Source organism: Malania oleifera, chromosome 1 (genome assembly GCF_029873635.1).
Source record: "Malania oleifera isolate guangnan ecotype guangnan chromosome 1, ASM2987363v1, whole genome shotgun sequence".
NCBI classification, from domain to species: Eukaryota; Viridiplantae; Streptophyta; class Magnoliopsida; order Santalales; family Ximeniaceae; genus Malania; species Malania oleifera.
The window spans coordinates 146336642-146359248 of NC_080417.1; the positions used below are offsets into that span (position 1 = coordinate 146336642).

General features: G+C 36.8%; 1 protein-coding gene across 2 annotated transcripts in view; it reads right to left on the reverse strand.

The window, feature by feature from the left end:
* Nucleotides 1-12063: 12063 nt before the first annotated feature.
* Nucleotides 12064-22607, reverse strand: part of LOC131145673 (uncharacterized) — a 43456-nt gene continuing 32912 nt past the window's right edge. Inside the window, exons 7-16 of one of the 2 annotated variants that reach the window (XM_058094876.1) lie at nt 21638-21729; nt 21402-21548; nt 20882-21029; nt 20114-20190; nt 14205-14276; nt 13702-13749; nt 13471-13598; nt 13205-13349; nt 12911-13121; nt 12064-12410 (exon numbers count right to left, since the gene is read on the reverse strand). In XM_058094876.1, the coding sequence (XP_057950859.1) occupies nt 12361-12410; nt 12911-13121; nt 13205-13349; nt 13471-13598; nt 13702-13749; nt 14205-14276; nt 20114-20190; nt 20882-21029; nt 21402-21548; nt 21638-21729 (1118 nt within the window). In that variant the 3' untranslated portion in view covers nt 12064-12360. The remainder of the gene's footprint in view (nt 12411-12910; nt 13122-13204; nt 13350-13470; nt 13599-13701; nt 13750-14204; nt 14277-20113; nt 20191-20881; nt 21030-21401; nt 21549-21637; nt 21730-22607) is intronic. The other variant, XM_058094882.1, reaches the window with a different exon arrangement.

The window sequence follows — 22607 nt, forward strand, 5'->3', positions numbered from 1 at the left end:
ATGATTTTAAGCAGGGATGTGACTTTTGATGAACTTGTGAGGATGAACAAAACAATACGCAAGGAGTCACGAGTTGAAGAGAAGACCAGTGGTACTCAACAACAGGTGGAGGTTGAGACAATTTTGAGACACCTAGTGAGAAATGAGACTACACAAGGTAACTCTCTAGTTACAGTGGGGAATAGTGTACAAGAAGAGGAGATTTCAATTCGAGAATCTTCACAGCAACAAGAATCAATTGTTTCTCAAAGGCCAAGATGAGAAATTCGAAAACCTGCTCGGTATACTGATATGGTGGCCTATGCACTTCTAGTTGTGGATTAAAAATGTTCCTTACACTTTCAAAGAAGCAATAAGGAACTCTGAATCAAATAAGTGGAAAAGAGCAATGGATGAAAAAATGCAGACTCTTCATCAGAATCAAACTTGGGAGCTAACCCAGCTACCCAAGGGTAAGAAAGCAATTGGTTGCAAATGGGTTTATGTAAAGAAAGAAGGATTTCCAGATGCAAATAATGTTCGCTTCAAAACTAGATTGGTAGCTAAGGGCTACGCATAGAAGGAAGACATTGATTATAATGAGGTATTTTCTCCTGTTGTTAAACATTCTTCCATTCGAATTTTGTTGGCTTTGGTAGCACAATTTGATCTTGAACTAGTTCAGCTCAATGTAACAACGGCATTTTTACATGGTGATTTGGAAGAGGAAATCTATATGACTCAGCCAGATGGATTTTAGGTTGTTGGAAAAGAAAATTAGGTATGTAAACTGGGTAAATCATTGTATGGTTTAAAACAGTCTCCAAAACAGTGGTACAAACGATTTCATCAGTTTATGATGGGTCAAAAGTACATCAGAAATAAACATGATCATTGTGTTTATTTTCATAGACTACAAAATGGATCTTTTATATATTTACTCTTATATGTTGATAATATGTTGATAGCTTCAAAGAATAGAGAAGAAATCAATAAGTTGAAAAGTCAATTAAATCAAGAGTTTGAGATGAAAGATCTTGGTGAAGCAAAGAAGATACTTGGCATGGATATTCACAGAGACTGAATGAGAGGAAAAGTTAGTTTATCTCAGAAACAGTATTTGAAGAAAGTAGTACAGAGTTTTGACATGTTTGAGCAGTCAAAATCAGTAAGCACTCCTCTTGCTCCTCATTTCAAACTTAGTGCGGCTTTATCTCCTAAATCATATGAGGAACGTAAGTACATGTCACAGGTTTCTTATGCAAGTGTTGTTGGTAGTCTGATATATGCAATGGTTGTACTAGACCTAATATTTCACAAGCTGTTAGTATGGTGAGCAGGTATATGCATGATCCGAGTAAAGGACATTGGCAAGTTGTGAAATAGATTTTGAGATATATTATGAATACGATTGATATTGGTATAGTATTTGAGAAAAATAATACTATTAATCAACGTGTTATTGTATATGTGGATTCGGATTTTACAGCTGATTTGGATAAACGTCGATCAACTACTAGATATTTTTTTACATTTGCTAATGGTCCAGTGAGTTGGAGGTCTACCTTACAGTCTACCATTGCCTTGTCTACAACAGAAGCATAGTACATGGCAGCTTCAAAGGTTGTTAAGGAAGCTATTTGGTTGCAGGGTTTACTTGAAAATTTGGGAGTTGTTCAGAAGCACATTGTTGTGTTCTGTGATAGCCAAAGTGCTATTCATTTGGCAAAAAACCAAGTCTACCATGCACGAACGAAGCACATCGATGTTCGGTTTCATTTTTTGCCGGATATTATTGATGGAGGCAAGATACTTCTTCAGAAGATTACTACAATTGAAAATCCTACAGATATGTTGACCAAGATTGTGACAACAATCAAGTTCAAACATTGTTTGAACTTGATCAATATCTTGCAAGTCTGAATATTTTTGGAAGGCGCCAATGATGTGGAACTTCAGAAAATGTTGGTGACTGAAAAATTTGTTGAATTTATCGTCAAGGTGGAGATTTGTTGTTTTTTGTTCCACATTGCTAGAATAGTTCCACATTAGCATAAAAGGTTGTTTTGAATTTTTTATATTATTTATCCCACATTGGAGAGAAGTGTTTTTTAGACTTGAGGTTGAAGTTATATAAAGAGTTCAACTCTTCATTTGTAAAACACACCTCAAAGTTGTACTTTGTCAAGAAGTAGTGGATTGATCATTGGCGCCCGAGGACGTAGGTAATTCTATACCGAACCTCGTAAATTTCTTGTCTTGTTCTTTTTATTGTTTTATTATTAGTTTCTGCATTACTTTAATTTCTTATATATGCAATAGCAATAGTTGTAGTATTGGTGTTTGGCACAAGTGGGGTGCCCGGCATGACACTCCCCACACTGGCAGGAATGTGTCCTGAAAGACCATTTCCACTCATGTTCAGAGCCATTAGCTAAGCCAAATTTCCAATATTTTCCATAATTTCACCAGAAAACTTATTCTCACTGAGGTCCATTGTCATCGGATTGCTCAGCCCCGTTAACTTGTCTAGCAAGCTTCCACTCAAACTATTATGCCTCAAGTTCAATGTTTCTAGCCTCACTAAATCGCTATAACTCTCTAGAATAGAACCAGATTACAAAAGTAGCTATCAGCACCAACTCTCTCAGTTTGTATAAAAGAGGTCAGAGGACGGGTATAACTAGAGAAAGTATGGGCAGAAGCAAGTGAAGGGTAGCGAGAATCCGAGGAGCTACTACAAATGCATGTACCCCAATTGCTGCCAGTACAGACAGCAACCAAAACCAGAAACAAATAAAAAAAATGCTACATCAGTGGGTTGTGAGCTCTCCTAGATTAAAAGATGTCAGACCATCCAACATTTTTGTTTAAAAAACATTGAATGGTCCAACGTTTTTTAGGACGCATCAAATGGGGAAATAAAGTTCCCTGAACTTTTCTTAAATACTTTTAAATAAATTAAAACCAAATCTAGAAAAAAAAAAAACTCGTGATTTCACAACCTTCAACTGTCAATATTTGAAATTTACGTTTGGTTTCCACACTTCCGTGAGAGATTTAATATGGTATCTCTCCCCCCTGCTCATTAATGCCTCTACCATTCCAGGATAAAATTTTAAAATTCATGTGCACCTAATTTGCCTATTCTCCAACCCACTCTAATCTGCTATTGCTAGCATTAGATTGTGCAACTTATCTTTCTTCCTCAAGAAACAGGCCAGCCTTTTCATTGAATTCTAGGGCTTTTTTCACCACATTCTCCTGACTTCCCCTTGAACTCTCCACCATGTTATACATGCTGAAATCCACTACTAGCCCACCCTCACGTGATGCTCCGTTTGAGTGGATCGCAGAGGGAACTACATCAATTCCATACCATGTAATTTGAGTGACTACTGAAGCGAGCTGCTAGGTCATTGAATGGAACGGCCTGTGGTAGCAATATAGGGTTCCTCATTTGGGCTACTGGGCATGCTTTGATTTAATGGACTCCTTTGCTACTGTTGAGCGGATGTTGTGTAATGTACGGGCTTCCCCTTCTTTTGCGTTTACCATGCCGCCCAATACATCCTCGACCAAGCCTCTCCTTTTGAGCCTCCAAATTCTGCTGCTTTCCTTTCGTTTCCTCCTTTTTTTCCTCCCTCGACTGCAGCTTTAAAATTTGAATTCTCATTCTTCTTACTGTTCAGATTTTTTCCCGTTTTATTATTATTTTATAATAAAATATAAAATAATACTTTGTTTGTGAAGAATTTTCCTAGTCTAATGCTTACATAATCTCGCAGACCAACCTGCGAGATTTGCCACACGTCAAACCACGATTGCCCTAGCCATGTAAATCTCGCTAGACCAAGTTGCGAGATTTACACTGCATTAAAATTATGTCTATAATTATAAATATTTTTCATAATTACCTTCTTCCAAAAATCTAAAATATTTAATAATAATTGTTGTTAATTTCTTTGTTACTTTTTTTCCAATTTAGGGTTTGTTAATTGATTTGTGATTTATGCATTTTAGGCTCAATTTCATAAAGATGCTCATAACTTCAGGGCAGTGCAGCGTGTACTCTAATTTCGGATTCACGTTCATTCTATCCAAGTGGGAAAAAAAATGTCCTTTTTAGTTTCTATATTTTCCAACTAAAACCAAATGAGTTTTTGTTTTAGTTTCAAAGCAACTCCTAATTATTGCATTTTAATTTGCTCCATTTTTAAAGTTATTTACTAGCTCAACATTTTTCAACTCGTGTGCTTTGATATATTTTTCGAAGTTATGTTTCTCAATTTTAAAACATATGAAGTGATAATTCATTATAAATTCTATGTTTACCATTTAATTTGTTTTTAATACTATTCTAAAAGAAAATAGAAGTGAATGTTTGATTTTAAGGTTTTCCTCAGTTTATATTTTTTTTATTAGAGTAGAATTGCATGTATGATAGAAGGATTAAAATAGCGACGATAATTTTTTGAGATAATTTGCATCATGATGGCTATTTCTTTGATAATGAATAGATTTCAAATACATTTTTGCATGAATTCGGGTTGTGAAATGCGAAATAAATAATTAAATAAATTATAATATAGAACATTATTATATGCTTAAAAGACACATGCATTATTTTTATATCACTATTAAAAGAATAAATATCACTAATGTAACACATCAGCTTGGGAAAATGAATAAACATATTCATGTTTGGGAAAATGAATAAACATTCCCAATTATACATAAATAATACAACGATGCTATACAAATGAAATGAAAATAATCAATGCTATACAAATGAAATGAAAATAATCAATGTTATACAAATAAAATAAACATAATGTTATACTACTTCGTGCTGCAGCGAGGTTGTCTCCGGGCTCAGGGTGGCTACCATATGCATCTGCCCACTCCTAGCTGCTCATCTACACCTGGTGTCCTGTCTCTTCGTTGTCCTGTTTGTGGGTCATCTTCACTAAGAAATACTGCATAATTAACATCCACACAAAGCGAATAGGGAGATAACTGATATGATGGCTCTAGATGAGAACGAGGTGCATGGCATGGCGGGTGCATCAACCTCCTCCACATCAAAAATATCGTCTAATAAGTATGACATCAATGGGGTGGCAGCAGAGTCAGAAGGGGCATCAATCTATCTGCTAGACGGTCCCGCAATATCAGCTCCTGGCGAAGGCGCATACGGTGCTGATGGGTTGAACACTTACTCTGCCTGGACAAACGGTGGCGAGAACGTGGGACTCAATGGGCGACTGGAAGAAGCATGTCGTGTAACGACCTACTATTTAACTTGGGTTTATATATATAATACTATAACATTTATAATGCTCTGATACCAAACTAAATTAAACCCAAACTACCTAGGCAGTAAGAAGCGGAAATCAAATGAACACAACCATATATACAATACCGGAGTGCTAAAATGTTTCCTAAAATATACATATATGACTATTTCCCAAAATACCCTCAACTGGCTAGGGCTATACAAAAATACTCCCAAAAATACTCACTCTATTGTCAGGGCAATACTGAGGCCCTTCTATCTGTAAGTCTGATCTACTCACCTACCTGGATCACCTGAAAAATGTTAAAGTAATGGGATGAGCCAACCCTCATTAAGACGAAATATGTTATTGCTAGTGTGTGGCAAATGAGTTACAATACTATGAAAATTTATTGTTATATAATCATGTATCACTGAATTTGTAAATACAATACTAGTAATATAAACCATCACCTTTTCCCTGCTGCTTAACATATCTGTACTTCTAGGTTTCTACTCAAAATACTTCTAGTATATATATATATATATATATATATATATATATATATAAGTATATTTCTGTCTCTGTAAATCTGTATATACATAATAATAACTGAAAACTTTCCTGTGAATAACTGTGTGTCATGATTTAACGCCTTATGACAGGTTGTACGGCCCGTAGGCGGGATCTACCCTGGCTGACCAACCAAGATAAACCACTATACTCCATCAGTCTGATCAACCCTCCTCAACCTATATCTGATGGAGAGTCTGTCCACTCGTGGGCTCTATACGATCGACTATTATACCACGTATTATCTGAATAGGTGGTTGCACTCTATACTGTATGTAGCTACGGTACCGTACTCTGTAAACTGTAATGGTCCAATAGGGTCTGATACTTTATAATACATTTCTGTGTATAACTATATATTTTACCATGATTCTGTAATAACTGTATTAACCATGACACTGTGATAAACTGTATTTGTAGCAATTGTATTTCTGAAAAGAACTGTAAAACTGTTTGTCATGGTACTGTAAATTATATCTGTATCAACTATATAATCACGGTATTCTGTAATTACTATATAATATTTCCTTTGTCTATATATTCTGTAAAACATACTCTGAAAAATATTGTAAAGCATGTTTCTGTACTATATCTATATTCTCAAACCACACAGTAATTTTAAAATATATTAATCATACTTGATAAACTATATAAATCTCTACTGTGAATAATAATTTGGTAGAATATATATAATTTTATACTAAAATCATACTCGAATAACCTAACATAGCATATTTCCCTTACTTGTTTCCTACTAAAATCCCCCTACTATGACGGGTCCTAAACCCGCAGGGTTCTCCACTCAACACCCTAACAGCCAGATATCTCAGAATAAAATATTACTATTTCTACGTCTACAGGATTTCCTACAACTGCTGGAAAGCTAAATTTTATTTAAGAGACCTTACCCTGAACGTGGGATGAAATCCAACTCCGTCCCACTGACGATCTGCTCCGGCAGACTTGAAAAGAACTTCCCAGGAGCGTCGTGGTGGCCTCAGATCGTCGATCCAACAGCTAACCGGGCCGAAATCGAAGAAAAATGGGAGAGGAACCGTAAAGAGAGGAGAGAGAGAGTCTTCGCTAAAATTTCTGCTTAAAACTGAGTTTAAGCACTATTTATACTACGGGATTCATCGACAAGCCACGTCACCTCGTCGACGAGTCCTGCAAAAAGTTCGTCAACGAACCTGCACCCTCATTGATGAATTTCAGACTTCCAAAAATCCTTCTCGGTATCTTCTCGTCGACGAGATCCTGAAGAACCCTCATCGACGAAACCCCTATGTTCGTTGACGAGGCCTGAAAAATTTCTTAAAATTATCACCTCCAAAATGCAATGTCTTTAACAAAGTCGGCTGCCTCCTTCTGTTACTGTTTCCATTTTCCTCCCTCTTTATCATTTAAATATCATTATTCTTCGGGTCGTTACATGTCATCCTCCTACTGGGGCTGCTCAACCTCTTCGTACTGGAGCTGGTCGACCTTGTGAAGGCGGGTCAGGTCGAGGTGTAGGGATCCGTAGGCTATCCTTGTGGACAATGTCCAATGTAGCACTCACTAAACGCTGAACTACGGGATCTGGAGAGATCTCATCTACCTCATGTAGTATATCAGCCAGCAGTATATGAAAAAAATTAGTTAGCACATGCAGATCATAATGTACACATAACAAAAGTAGGTGTGGGCTAAAGTTTTCTTATGAGGCTCATATATATAGCAGCGGTCCTGTCAACAAAGTGTCGTGTGATGGACCTATACCGGGTAAAGTATGGGTCATCCGAACGCATCGAACCATCCTCCACCTTCGTCGGTAGAATATACTCTTGCTGATGCTCCCACACAGTCACGTATATCTTGTGTGTAGTCGTCCAATCCATGACCCCTCGACCGCGTCCATCCATGCCATGGAGGTCCTCCCCATGTACATCCACCCCCAACATCAAGAAGCGGTCAGGAATGCCCTGTCGATAGCTGAACTGCCGCATAACTTGGTTAGGGAGATACCACTTGATAATATGAAAGCATATAAGTGGCACTCGGGCTACCCACAGGTCACTCCTAACTGCATAATCAGGAGGTAGGTCAGCTATAATCTCAGCTGTGTAGGGTCTCTATATGAATTGTACTTAAAACATAAGTAAAATGTAAGCAAATTATGCGTATCTTGTAGAAAAAAACTATGATGTGCCACACTTTAATCGGACTATACCTCATGCTCCCGGTGCATGTCCAACTAGAACCTGTACAAAGGCAATGTGTGTTATGCAATCGACGACGATCTCATATTGTCCCTCCATCTGTACAAAATAAAACGTAAGTTTTCGAATGTAATGACTAATAAGTACTACAAATTAGTATTCGTAGTACTTATAGCACGAATGCTATAATAAATAATGTTGGTATTAACTAGCATGCGAGTGGGAGTTGGTCAACCGGACGACCGTCCTCGCCCCTCTCAATCTGTAGGAAATCTTGGCGCTTAGGAGCTAATGACAGAAATCTCTTTGATAGGTGAGCGGCGCAGCATATCTTCCTGTGAAGTCACACCAAAGCCGCGGACCCCCAACTGTACGATGGAATCTTTCCCAGGTCCGCAATGAGTGGAAGCAACATCAAATGCGCGTAAGCCCCCGAAACGTCGCAAAACAGCACCCCACATATCAAGCGCAACAAGTGGGCCCGTGCGTGAAATGCTATAGTATCCGCATCTGCATCTAGCGGGAGCTAACGAAACATCTCCCCCTCCAGGAACCGCATACGAATGCGTGCACCAACCAACTCACTGTCAGGTAGCACGACCCCTAACAAACGCTCGTACATAGTACGCAGTGTGAGTCGTCCCTGACAGTTTGTAGGCCCTCTACTAGTTCGGCAGTACGACCAGTGATGCAGCCTAAACAAAATCGCGACGTCCTGGAGTGTGATGGTTGCCTCCCCATGCAGTAGGTGGAACGTGTGCATCTCTGGTCTTCCTCCACTTTAACCACATGCTCGGCAAACGTCTCCATCTGCTTATCCGTGGGGACACCCACGTGAGGAATGGTTTCAACATATAACTGTATGGTTAAATATGTCGGACCTACACAATGTGCATCTAACACAATGCGCAGACCATAATCATCAGTTACGAGAACAGTCTCATAGAGGACTATATCATTGAACCCTCGCATAGGGTATCTTGCAGTCACCCGCAATGCATATTAATCTAGATCAATATGTAATTATTTGTATATCTTCGCATACATTTATTTAATTTAGTCCTATGGACAATTCAAATTAGTTGAACTAGCTTAGTACTATAACTAACATCTTCTACTCCGGTGATAATTCCCCCCTATATACAACAATACCGTCACCGGAACACTGCTTGAACTTCTGGTCATCTAGATCGACCTTCAGAAAATAATAAAGACCTACAAAAAAAAAAAAATTGTATATATAAGCGCATGACATAATAACTCTTTTCATTCACGGTAAGTTAATCAACTATAATCATGTCTTCATTCATTATGCAGTAATCCTTTAAAATAAAGTTCAGCATGCAGCATTTGTTAATCATTTGGCACATGGTTTACCCTTACCTAATAGTCGAACATTGGAGTTGGTGTCCGTGCAGTAGCTCACCACTCGAGATGCAACTTATCTCTTCTCCTTTACACACGCCTATGGCGCGTGGAAGACGGTCTTCCACCTTCCCTTGTAATTTTTGGTTTCCAGAGCTTCAAGCCCTCCATTTCGCGACTGCAATTGATGCGCTTTGCTGCAAGGCCAATTCTTGTATTTTCTTCCCCGACCAAGACATCCTTACTTATGGATGCGAACATCCACTTCCGATGTGATTTGTATGTTAAACGCTACGCCAAATCTTCATAAGAGATGAGAACACTTTTAGGGATCTCTTTAGCCCTATTCACCTTAGCTGTTATTGTGTCTTCCATCCATGCAACATGCTTCAAGTCGCCTTTCAAACCTCCACAAACATATGCAATTGCTTCAATTATGGCTCTGCTTCTTAAATGCAGCAGAATGCCTCTCACTCTATTCCAGCTTTCCTTTTAGTGGTCCTCATGTCTGTGACATAAAACGTATGGGGTTCCATACACAAAGTCTTGTGAACTCATTGTGGAATTTCCTCCCCTGATATCAACACCCTTGAGGTTCTTTCCTTGCTATCAAATACGAAGAGAATATAGTCATAGGAAAAGCTCTTGATGCAAAACTCTCTTTTTAGATTTCAGACTGTTTTACACCAAGCTTCAAGCTCCAGACTGCATTTCACCCCCTTATCTGTTCTCCCAATCAAGCATTTGCCCATAAACTCCTTTCTTCTAGAAACCTCTTGTGGATCTGGTTCTATAAAAATACCTGAATCTAAGAACTTGATCTTGATGTTCCATGCTTCATGGAATTTCGATTTTTTGACTACTTGCGCAAACGTTAATCTGACCCTCATCATATTTGTATTTCTGCTACCCTTAACCGCTTTGCTGCTTACCATCACCTCTTTGGAGGTCTTGCAAATTTTCCTCACTGCCGAGAGGATCCATGAAGCTTCAAGCCTTGGCTTCCTCGCTTTAAGGTCTGCAAAAAAATGATTTCCCATCTTAGCTCTTCTCCAGAAATCTCAAAAAGTTGGCACCCTTCTTTTTGACCCAGCAGCAAGTATACCTTCTGCCGCACCTGTGCGTGTACTCAGCTCCCTTCCACAGTTCCCCTTCTTGAGTTATTCCCTCTAGACAACTTTGAAGCCAAGTTGTCGCCCATGGTGAATGTATAATGATCTACTGAACTTCAATCTCCTCGCTATTATCTTCAAAAACTCCTTCCCTCTGTGATCTTGTAGTTTCAGTTCTACGCTTGAATTCCCAGTCTGCAAAAGCATTCTCATTCCTTTAGCTAACTATCTTTGTAATTGTTTGTTTGTAGGTAAGTATGATTGTTGGAGCTAGTCACTAAATAACAGTAGCTTTGCTAGAGTTACATTATACACATCCATAAGCTTATATGCTCATATAAAGGCATATATATATTTAGGTTATGTTTGCCTTCTGAATGTTTAATCTTAAAAATAGATTAGTTATGGTTATCTGTATAAAAAAATATATATTACTACTATAAAAGCAAATAAAATATTAAACTTTTTTATAAATTCATCATTAACAAGGAATTGATAAGAAACGCCTATTATGCATTGAACTAAATTATGGATTATAAGTGGGACGAATTGAGGTTGTAACCCTCTAATGCTAAATTTGCACATTTACCTCCCTGCACCTATTAGGTCTATCTCCAAGGGGGAGACGAACACTTTATACACCTTGTGTGGTTTGTCGAAAGCTCTTCAACTCTAGGTAGCATGCATGTAGGGAATGTTGGTAGAGTGTACACAAACCCTAAATTTTATGTTCACGTAGATAAAATTCAAAAAGTAATAACAATATAATTTTTTAGAAAAACAAAATATTTAAGACAAGTAAGATGATAATTAACTGATTTCACCTAATAAGATTTTAAGACTTGTTATTGTTATTATACAAGCAAAATGATTATAAGCATAAGAGAGCTACCACCAATTAGCCTTGATAGCTAATTAGCGGTTGCTATAAATCTATGACTGGTCATGTGGCTCATTAGGTCATTGAAGATTCCTGAAAGTGCGAGCTAAAGATTTCTTTACACTCACCTTTGATTCATTTTATCATCTCACTTGTTAGACATTTAAAATTTCCTGACACTCAAGAAAAACATAGAATTCAGACTTTAAATTTGAATTTATGTCCATTTAAAATATTTTATTTTAAATTATATTAAATTTCTTCTAAATCTACATCAAAAAATCTGCTTATGCCAATGGAACACTCCCATATATCTCTTTGGTCATCCAAGTTCTTGTGGAAATCACATCTTATTTTCAGGCATAAAATTCCAGTCATGTGCTTAACTGAACTAAAAGCCTAATGACACTGCATTCTTAGATGCCAGAAAGACCGAAGGCTTGAAATGCTTGATATTTAAGTGAAACATATTCTTCAAGCTGTCATAGGTGTTCTGGGAAGTTGATTGGAGTATGTTTTACACATTTTCTTTTCAAGGAAGTGCAGCTGTGCGCGGGCGTGTGTGTGTGTGTGTGTGTGAGAGAGAGAGAGAGAGCAAAAGCATCTACACAGCAGAAAGCATGAAGGAGCTTATAAAGATAAAAAAATAAATCCGCAAAATAAAGCAACAGCCATATTTCAAAGTAATAGTTTCTGACATTAATAGTTGATAGTTCCAAGAAAATGTGTGAAAGACAGCTTGCACTAGTCCCCAACCAGCGGGTCCAAAAGATTTGATCGTTTGGGTCTTCAGCAGCCATAACTATTAAAAGTGGAAAAAATCTTATATATGAATTGTTTGTGACACCTGAAGTTTTGATCACGCTATATCTTTATATATAACAAGGATTTCTCGTGATGGGAAAATAATTTGATAAAGGTCGGTATCAGAAACTACAGCGATTCATTGTTTTCTCTTCAATATGCAGCTTTCATCTTCTGGCAATAGTTTCTGAGAATGAAAAATCATGGTAGGGTGGTCCTGCAGCAAGGAGAAATGGTAAATTGCAGAAGGATGAAATACAATTCATGCAAGACATAATCAACTACATAGCGAAATAAAACATGAGTGGAACACTTGTATGATAAGCATAAGCCTGTGGAGAAATTCCTATTCATTGTATAATTGCCGTGAATGTTGGACTGGAGCTGCCTTGACACATTTTGGGGATGAGAACTGGAATTGCAGCATTTTTGCTACAATTTGATGTTGTATGTTCTTATAACCACCAATCAACAGCAGCCTATATTACTCACATCATCCAACACTAAATTACCGAGATTTACTTTCAACTAGCAATGTAATATGAACAATGTTTGATTGACTGAAGAAGAATTCTGATGCTAGTTTGACACCAATGAGCTAAACTGAGCTGAGCATTGATCTTCTAACAGATTCCAGCATGTTAATTTTAAGCACATAATCATACCAAATCCCATACCTTCTTGTTCACCTAAAATGAATCATACCAAATCCCATACCTTCTTGTTCGCCTAAAATGTAAAATGGAATATGAGCAATCATCTTTGTGCTCCCCTCACTCCACTTGATGGTGCCTGGACTCTGACTGTGTTTTTGTGAGGGTTGGGAAGATCCCAAAACAGACAAACAAATTGCAGGCTCATTCATTAAACCCAGATAATCACGAGCACGCCTCCAAACCCTCACATCTGAGTTTCGAGATCTGGCTACCTATTGCAGAGCTCTAAATTTAGAGTAGCTAATATTTTATATATACTTGCAAGCCAGCATACAGTCAAAACTAATAAACTGACCTTTGCCAAGGATACACGTGCTCTAGGTAATAACTCAGTGTGGTAAGTAGCAAGTTTTGCAATAGCTGTCACAACAAAACACAGAAGCCTGGATTGTGCCGACTTTCTGAAGGTTGCACTATCAGAGTTAAGAGCTGATTCTTGTCTTAAATCAAGACAATTCCCAAAAAAAAAATGAAAAAGAAATAAAATAATCAGTTTGTAGATAGCGAAGGAAACAATGCACCTTTGAGAAGTAGAAAATAAGGAGCTTTTGTAACACCAACCTAGACGAAAGGTTCTCATACAGAAGTAATTCCAAACTCTCAAAAAGCTCACGAGCTGCATCTTTGTGAGATCCACCACCCCCACCGTGCTCCCCGATGGCCCAACACAACTGTAATGCCAATTCGGTCTGTAGAGAAAAAAAAAAAGTAAATATTGAATGCCTTATCAGCATAAAATTATGGCAATAACATAACCATATGCCTGAAGGAACAGTGAGGCAAGCAGCTGACCTTTGCAGGGTTGTCATAAGCTTCTCCAAGTCTGTCAATTATAGGCTTCTGCAATGGCTCTGATATTAATTATATCATTCAAATACAATGAGCAAGTTTTCAACAAAATGAAGTTTGTCAAGTATTTCAAGGCAATGGTATATTGCATGGTTATAAGAGAGATGATGAAATTACTTCATTTGACGATAACAACATATAAATAACCTATTTTATACAAAAATGGAGGCATCTAGTCATGCAGCCAAACTGCAACACCCCCCCCCCCCCCACCCCAACAGAGCCTAATTAAAAAGTACAATTAAGTGTGATTGGCTATACAAATTGTTTCCCATCATTGTACATAACTGACAGTAACATTTTCTAAAAGTTGGAGCACCGTCAAATCTATCTTACTACCTCCATCCAAGATATTCTAGGTCTACACCTTCCCCCCAAATGTCTAAAAAACAGTTGGAGATTTGCATTTCACACACGGATTCATGAAATGGTTGTGGGAATAACACCTTCAACAGTGCAATAAAATTTGGAGATCGTTGAAATGCAGCAAGCATGAACTCTAAGAGCCTTTTCCGAACCTGCAAATAAGTGCAATTGCTCAGAAATTTGACTTTATTAAAGTTATGCATTGTGTTGTATCACAAGTTCAAGGAATACTAAAAGTTCATAATCAAAGTTGGAAAAGAAATATGAATTTATGAAAATATAGCTACATAAAATCATACTTCACGATACTTGATAGGCATTATTATTCCCCCACCCCCACCCACTTAAGATCATTACGGTTGACCAGTTTCCTCAAAATCAAATAACATTGTTCGTTTGGCCTTCTTTGAAGGATAGTGCTTTCCACTTGAGTCTATACTTCAAAGAGAGATTTTAATTTGGACAGTGTTTATTATATTCATAATGAAAAAATTAAATGAATACCCATAAACAAATATCTTGTGTCTGTGAGCATTTGTGGCAAGTGTAGGAATGAAAAGCATTCCAAGGATTGAGTTGTATGGATTCACCAGGCACCCATACATTGATGAAGTTCGTGACAATTCCATTCTTGGAAATGGTGACCACCAGTATATATGGAAGAAGGTACCCAGGCTTCTTGGTTTGATATCCAGCACCTCATTTCATGATATCTACATTCAACTATGCCCCTAGAAGAAAGGACAGGAAACAGAAGCAAGACTGATGAAGACTCTCAGATGGGGGTGGGGGGAGGGCGGAAGTAAGGTATTTAATTGGAAGGAAGAAATGGAACATTTTGCTGATAAGAATGAGCTGTCACCAACCATGCTCTCTCTCTCTTTCAATAAAGTTCTAACTTTATTTTTTTTTTCTAAAAGATAACACTAACATAGAGAGTGGACTTGTGCTTCAAATTCATGCCACCATCTTGAGATTTTGGATTCCAACCCATCAAGTAATACCAATATCAACTTTAAGGAACCCAGGACAAATGCCAGTAGAGTGCGAAATCATAAATAGCACATTGTCTCGTTTCCTCCAAACCTTCTTTAGTCGTAAGAAATGCCAAGTTATGAACTACTCTGTCAGGGATTGATTTTGATGACAATTAATGATTTGAGTATTTCAAAGCCTTGAAGTACATGAGATTTATGTGAATTGAAACAAGTATGCAAATTTGAATATAATCGTTTCTAGCATAGCATGAGCTGACCCATGTTGCTTAGAAATTCTAATTGTGTTCCCTGAAAATATAAGACATGTTTTGTTATTTTTTAAAAAATTAAGTTAAAAATAAGGAAACTCCAAGCAAAGGAAGAAGCCATTTGAAGAATCTCAAGAAGCAACGGTTAACCCTTGGCTGAACCCTAGCACTCCTCTTATCTTTATAACCCTAGCATGCTGCTTATAAACATAAGTCACAGTGAACACAAGTAAGAAACACAACTCATGAAAAAGAAAGGAAAAAAGAGAGTGCTCAAACATGAGCATGAGAGATATCGTTGTTTGCCTCTCTACATGAAGAATTATTTGATCGTGTCACTGATCATCACAGGGACTCATTATAAGTTCCATTTGCTGGAACAATGGTTAACATACTGTGAGTGGTGTAAGCGCTTAAAAACTTCCACCCAATTCATGCTCTACAGACTGCTATAAGTTGATTCATGCTGCCACTTACCTGTGTGATGAAACTCTTGAATATCCTAATCTTTGATCTCACACATGGTCTTAAATTTAAACAAAATTAACAAAATTTCCGGTTTCCATCACCCTCAACATCGAGATGGCAGTTGATTTCTAGCTTGCATAATCCATCAAAATCTCAATGAATAATCCTAAATTCATCGAAATCTTGAAATTTTAGCGAAATTTGTCAAAATTTTAGCTATAGAATGAAAAATCCTCAGAATTCAAATGAGATTTAGGAGTGAAGCGAAATTTCTCTCTTAATTTATTTTATTTATTTTTATCAAAACAAAGATTATTATGAGGTCTTTTGAAATTATACAAAAAAATAAACTTACAACAACATTTTATTCAACCATTCATGTTTAAATTATCATTATTTGAATAATAAATAATACTCATATGATTTATGAATTTTCTTTTGTATTAACTTATTATGTTCAACACACATTATCTTGCAAAAATTTCCCACCTCAAACACAAAATAGATGTATTTAACTTGTAATATATTAGTCCTAAAACTTACATTATTATGTCTGCTAACAATTTCTAAAGTAACACAAAATAATTCCATGTTTTACTATTGATTTCCATTATTTTTTTCAAATCAAAATCAAAATTGACATTGAAATCGAAATCTCCATAGAAATTTCTATACTTTTGGGGCTTCAAAATTTCAGTTGAAATCGAAATTTAAGACCTTGATCTCACATATATAACTCTATGATTATTTCTTTTATATTTGCGATATTTAGATTGGTTATTGTTTATTAATTTACTTTAAACTTGGATCATGTATATGTAGGACTGTGTTGTTGTTGGCTTTGATAGTTGAATTGCTATGGAACAAGATTCAGCAAGCCAAAAGCATGAGTTGTACTTGTAATTGTGATGGGGATCAACATGCACCTCGAGTATCTTTCGCGGATATTGTGACACGTGGACGACCACCCAAAGTCCACCATTGGATGTGAACTTTATTTGCAGCGATTGAAGCTTCTCTTAGAAGCTAGCTTGGAAAGAGGATAACAACTTGCAAGTCAAAGAGTCTTGGTTTTTCAAGAAACATGACAACTTGCAAGTCAAAGAGTCTTGTTTTCACAAGAAGCATTTATTTATTTTAAGTTCCTAGACTCCACTATCATTATTATTCTAATTCCTAGGCACCTATTTCCTATGACAAACTATTTCCTAGGAACCTCATTACCTATGTTTTAAACTTTTTATTTTACTTTTGTATTTTCTTTAATCTCTTAAGAAGTCACGTGCAAGTCATGTGCATGCTCATATAAGGCTATAAATATGTCATTATTTGTATTGTAAAGGGTATCTTTGCATTATCAATTGAAAAGAAAGTCTTTGCTTGAACTTGTGAATCTTGTTCCTCTCCTTGTGAGTGAGTAGTTTCAGGCTACGTTTTGTCTCCCCGGAGATTGGGTGGTGAGAGACCACGACAACATCAACGTCATCATCAACACTACACGCCCACTCCACTTTCATAGCTCACAGCCACAACCTTCCTCAAGATTCATTCTTGTCTCAAGATTCCTAAGGATCAACAAGCTTGTTCATGGTGTGATCGAGTATTCATGTGTCTTGGTGTTTATCATTCCGAACCTTTTGGTAAGCTCATTTCAATTCCTTGTTTGTGACCATCTAAAATAGCCCCTAGAGGTACCTTGTAAGCCTTGAAACTCTACCCGAATCCTTGATTGAAAAATCATTCTCTTTGAATCTTCCTAAATTTTTATCATGAACATGCTTGCTAGTACCATGCTTAGGGATATTTGATTTGTACACTAGGATTTGTGATCTAAGGCTTCTAAAATAACATCTTGTAAAGTGAACTTGATTACTTGAATGAAATGATCAACTAAGGGCTTTTACACCAAATCATATATATTTTCAAAACCTCAACAACTTGTGATCATTAGAATATGTTTGTGATGTTCATGTTTGGTTAATTCAATTCTTCCCATAGATTATGATATTGTGTGTGTGCTACAAAGAGGGTCAACCATAGGACTAGGGCTACTTAGAACCTTCCTACATCAAATTGGAATAATGAATACCCAAGTAGAGTTCTTAAGGAGTAGATGTAGATCATGTGTGAGTTAACCACTATAGATCTTGTGTTTGATTTTAGTTGCTTGTTTGGTTGTTTGGTTTGTGATTGCTTCTGTGCCTCGTAAAAATTTGTCTTTGAACACGTTTTTAAAATCACATCCATATCTGAGCCAAGACGTTGGATAATCTAAGTGACATTTAAATGAGCCAAAAGTAGATATGAAGTCCTTGGATGATCTTCATTATCATTAAAAGAATTTTTTATTTATTTAGATATTTGGATTGTGCTCTCAACCATGCTTTTAAGTTGATTCTTTCACTAGGAACAGAGTGCATATTAGGGAAGAACTTTGGGCAACTCAGTTCTTCTTTACAGCATCATCCGTTGGCTTAGATCTTGGATAATTTTGTTAGTTCAGTGTTTTTCATTGTTTTGCTTTTTGAGCACTCTGTGGATCCCTGATGGGGATCAACATGCCTTATGTATCCCTTTTACTGATATGATGACACATGGACAACCTCCCAATGTCCACTCCTTTGCTGACATAGTGACACGTGGAGTGGACGACCTCCAGATGTCCACTATTGTTTATATCTATTTTGCAGGAACACATGGGATCAATTGAATATCCTCTACTTCTTTGGTGGAAGATTTTTTTTATGTGAAGACTTTGTTATTGTGTTAATTTATATTTTTCGTTTATATTTTTCGTGGATACGTCATTTCAAGATTATTAGGTGCTTGAAGACCCAAGTAAAGTATTGAAGCAAAGTCCAACTCAAAACCCATGTGGGCCTCACATGGCTCCAATTGGCCTCACACGGTTTTGACCTTCCTTTTGGAATATGTTTAAATTTCAAATTTGAATTGTAATAATGCAAGACAACTAGGCTTGACTTGTGTGCTTATGATTTGGAGTTCCTTGTTTTTTAGTAAGTATTAATTGTGTTAGGTTAATAGTTGTTGCAAGTTGTTGAAAGTTGTTGAGTGTTTAATGCTGTCTCCCAAGCTATGCCTATAAATAGCCTTCTTATTGTAAGAACAAGATATGAAATTGAAGTTGAATATAGAAGAAACATTTCTTTGCTTAAGCTTGTAAAGCTTGTCCCTCTCCTTGTGAGTGAGTAGTGTGAGGCTACGGCGTTCTCTCCGGAGATCAAGTGGTGAGAGACCACTAAACTATCCAACAACTCCATCAACCCCTCCTCCATCTAATACTCTCACGGCCACCATCAACACCACACAGCCAGCACCTTCATACACCCACACGACGATCATCTACACTTCATTGCAATGTTCATCTTGTGATTCAAAGCTTGTACAAAGGACCTACGGTGTGACCTAACCACGTGTGGAACAACATCAAGTCATCCAAATCAATCCCTTGATAACTTCAGTACTTGTGTTTGAATCTTTTGCTATATCTTGTGAACCCTTGCTAGTAGATTAAAATCACATCTTTGAATAACCCATTTGATGCATAGATTGCAATATTGGTACTTGCTAGTTAAAATCAATTGTATGAATATTAGTTTGCTAACATAGAACTTTTATTCTTGAATATTTGAAATAACAACTTTTCAGCATATAACTTGATTCTTTTGTGAAAGAACCAATTGGGACTTAATTGTTGGACAAGTCATACACCTTTTCAAAATCCTTGAACATGTGAAATAAAGCATGATTTATTGTGTTTATGTTCGGATAATTAAATTCTTAAGTTAAAGTGTTTAAGTGTATGTGCTTGTGTGAGGGTTGAATCGTAGGACATAGGTCGACCATTCCCGTCCTACATCAATCCCTTTCATCTCCTAATGTCTAGTTCAAGTGATTAAAAGAGTAATGGATAATCAATTTAAGCATACGCACCAATGAAAGGAAGATAAGACTCCGATTAAAAGCAACGAGCCTCAAAGGAAAACCAAAGAGGAAGCTAGATGAAATAAAATATATAACAGAAAAACTAGTCAAGCCTACATAAACACCAAAACCACAAACAACTCAACATTCAAGGAACTACCAACTTTTTTTGTCAAATTATTTTGGTTGGTACTGATTTACAGGACCCATAGGACTTGTTTTATATATTTACTACAATCACCCATAACCCACACCCCAAACCCCTGGGAATTAAATTTCCAAAAAGAATATCACAAAAGACAAACTGAAATTAAAAAGTTATTAATGTACCTCATATGAGAAAATTTTGTCAGGAAATATTGTGGCATTTCTTGACATAATCAGAGGGATTAAAGCACAGATCAATGCTGCAGCAGAGATGTATATAAATATTAGAATCTCTATCAAGCTAAAGGAGAAATTGAAGAGGATGTAATGCATAAAGTGAAAGCAAGTTGGGTAAAATGGAGAAGTACTTCAAGTATGCTCTGTCATTGTAGAATATCCTTAAAATTAAAAGCTAAGTTTTATAGGATGGCTATAGGACCAGCTATGCTATATGTATCATAATGTTGCGCAATAAAGAAACAAAATATCCACAAAGTAAAAGTTGCTGAGATGAGAATGCTTACATGGATGAGTGATATAGCACTGAAAGATAAATTAAGAAATGAACATATTCACGATAAGTTAGGTGTAACTCCTATAGAAGATAAATAAGGGAGGGACGACTCATATGGTTTGGACACTTGTAGCGCAGGCCACATAGTGCGCCAGTGAGGAAGAATGAGTTAGTTATTGTAAGGGGCAGTAGAAGGGGTAAGGGTATACCTAAAATAACTTGGAATGAGATACTAAGGATTTAATAGATCTGAATTTGTCAAAAGAAATGGTGTCCATGATCACATAAATTGACAGAAAAGGATTCATATAACCGACCCCACCTAATGGGACTTAAGGCTTGGTTTTGTTGTTGTTGTCAAGCTGGCAGGGTGGTTTGTTACAGAATGAAAATTGATATTCTGTAGATGACAATGTATGAATATTATGTTAACATACAATTGTTGACGTCACGCAGTGCTATTGAAAAATATGTGTCAAGAATCTGAGGGGCCATATTGAGTGTTTGTTTCAGCCTATCAGACTGGGTGTTATTAATAGCAGCCTGTAATGCAGTGACTATCCCTGGAGAAGTCCATTGGCGTTCCTGAAAAATATAAACAATGATCCAACCATTAATCATTAATTTCGGATGTCCAGAAAGAACTATTTCAAACAGAAATCATAACGTTGAAATTTAAATAAAATAAACTATCCATAAGTTCAAAATTCTAATATCTTTGGACCAGTTTGACCAATTGAAACAGAGCTTAGTAGAAAGAATAAAAAAGCATGGGTTGACTAAATAATCAAGGTTGGCAAATCTTTTATGATCACAACGCAGAATCAAGATTCTTAGGTACAACAAACCCAATAGATGCAGTAACAGTACCACTGTGCAATTTTACTATGCACAGTTCATCTGAACATAATAGGATGCACCAAAAGAGCAGTACAAAAGATAAGGATGTGGACATACAGCAAGGCCATCATTCTCATCCTTAAGAAGGTCAAGAAACAAAGGATCAGCTACATCAATAGTATTATTGTCCTCAGATTCAGAGTCTGCCCCTCCACCTCCGATGGTTGAACCAGTGTAAGCTTCATCCATAAATGCGAGTAGCATCTGCATTGAGATTAAAGCAGCATCCTCAATTGAACTATTTCCCAAATTTTGGCTTCTCTCTTTTAAATTTATAAGGTTTCAAAAATAACCTCAGGAGCCGTACTCTTCTGGATTGAAGCTATGCCGCTGCCAATTAGTGATCCTGAGTTACGCTCTACCTTTTCCAATGCCACAACAAGAACTAAACATACAAAAAATGAATTGTCAAAATGGCAGCTAACTTATTTTATTAAGTACAAATTTCATCCATCATGATGCAGATTAACCATAACCCAAGTAAACGCAAAATTATAATGATCAATTTCCCAAATTAGAGGTGTTCATATTTGGGTTTTTTTATTGCTAAAAAAATAAAGGAAAAGACTAATTGTAACTACTCAAACAAACATCTCAACAGGAAAAGAATGAGAGGAAGTTCAGAGGAGGTGCTTTACAGAATTTTAGAAATTATTGTACCAATATCCTTTTTTTTTTTCTTCCCCGTTCATGTGCAACAAAGAGTGACAATGCCAGTTCAAGGAGCAACTCAATTCAAGCTGAAAACACAAGAAAAACGAAAGGGAGCACCACCCAAATTGTGCGGGCAAAGGAAATGAGAGAAGATACAATTGTCCGTGATTATAAGACCAGACATAATTATCCTTGATTTAGTCAGAGACACAGCCCTAGATATGGGCCAAATAGCATATATATATATATATATATATAAGTACAATTGTAAGTAGCTGGGATAATACAATTCTGCTGAGCTCAATTGAATTAAAAAGCTTGGCTTTACTGAACTTGTCAAGCACACTAATTTTGAATCAGTTTCAACTTTCAAGATTAAGACCCACTGCAAAAATAGCCAGACAGGCAAGTCAGTGAATCTGACTGACAAAAGCCAGGAAATCAGTGACTCAAAACAATCAATATTAGCTCCAAAAGCATAAGTTGAACAACCCTGCTTGAGAGAAGAACTCTCTTTTGGCATATATACCTGTGGTACAGAATTACATGTGCACGCACACGCGCACACACACCTCAAGAAATAGGAACCCACATGCACAGTGTACAGTA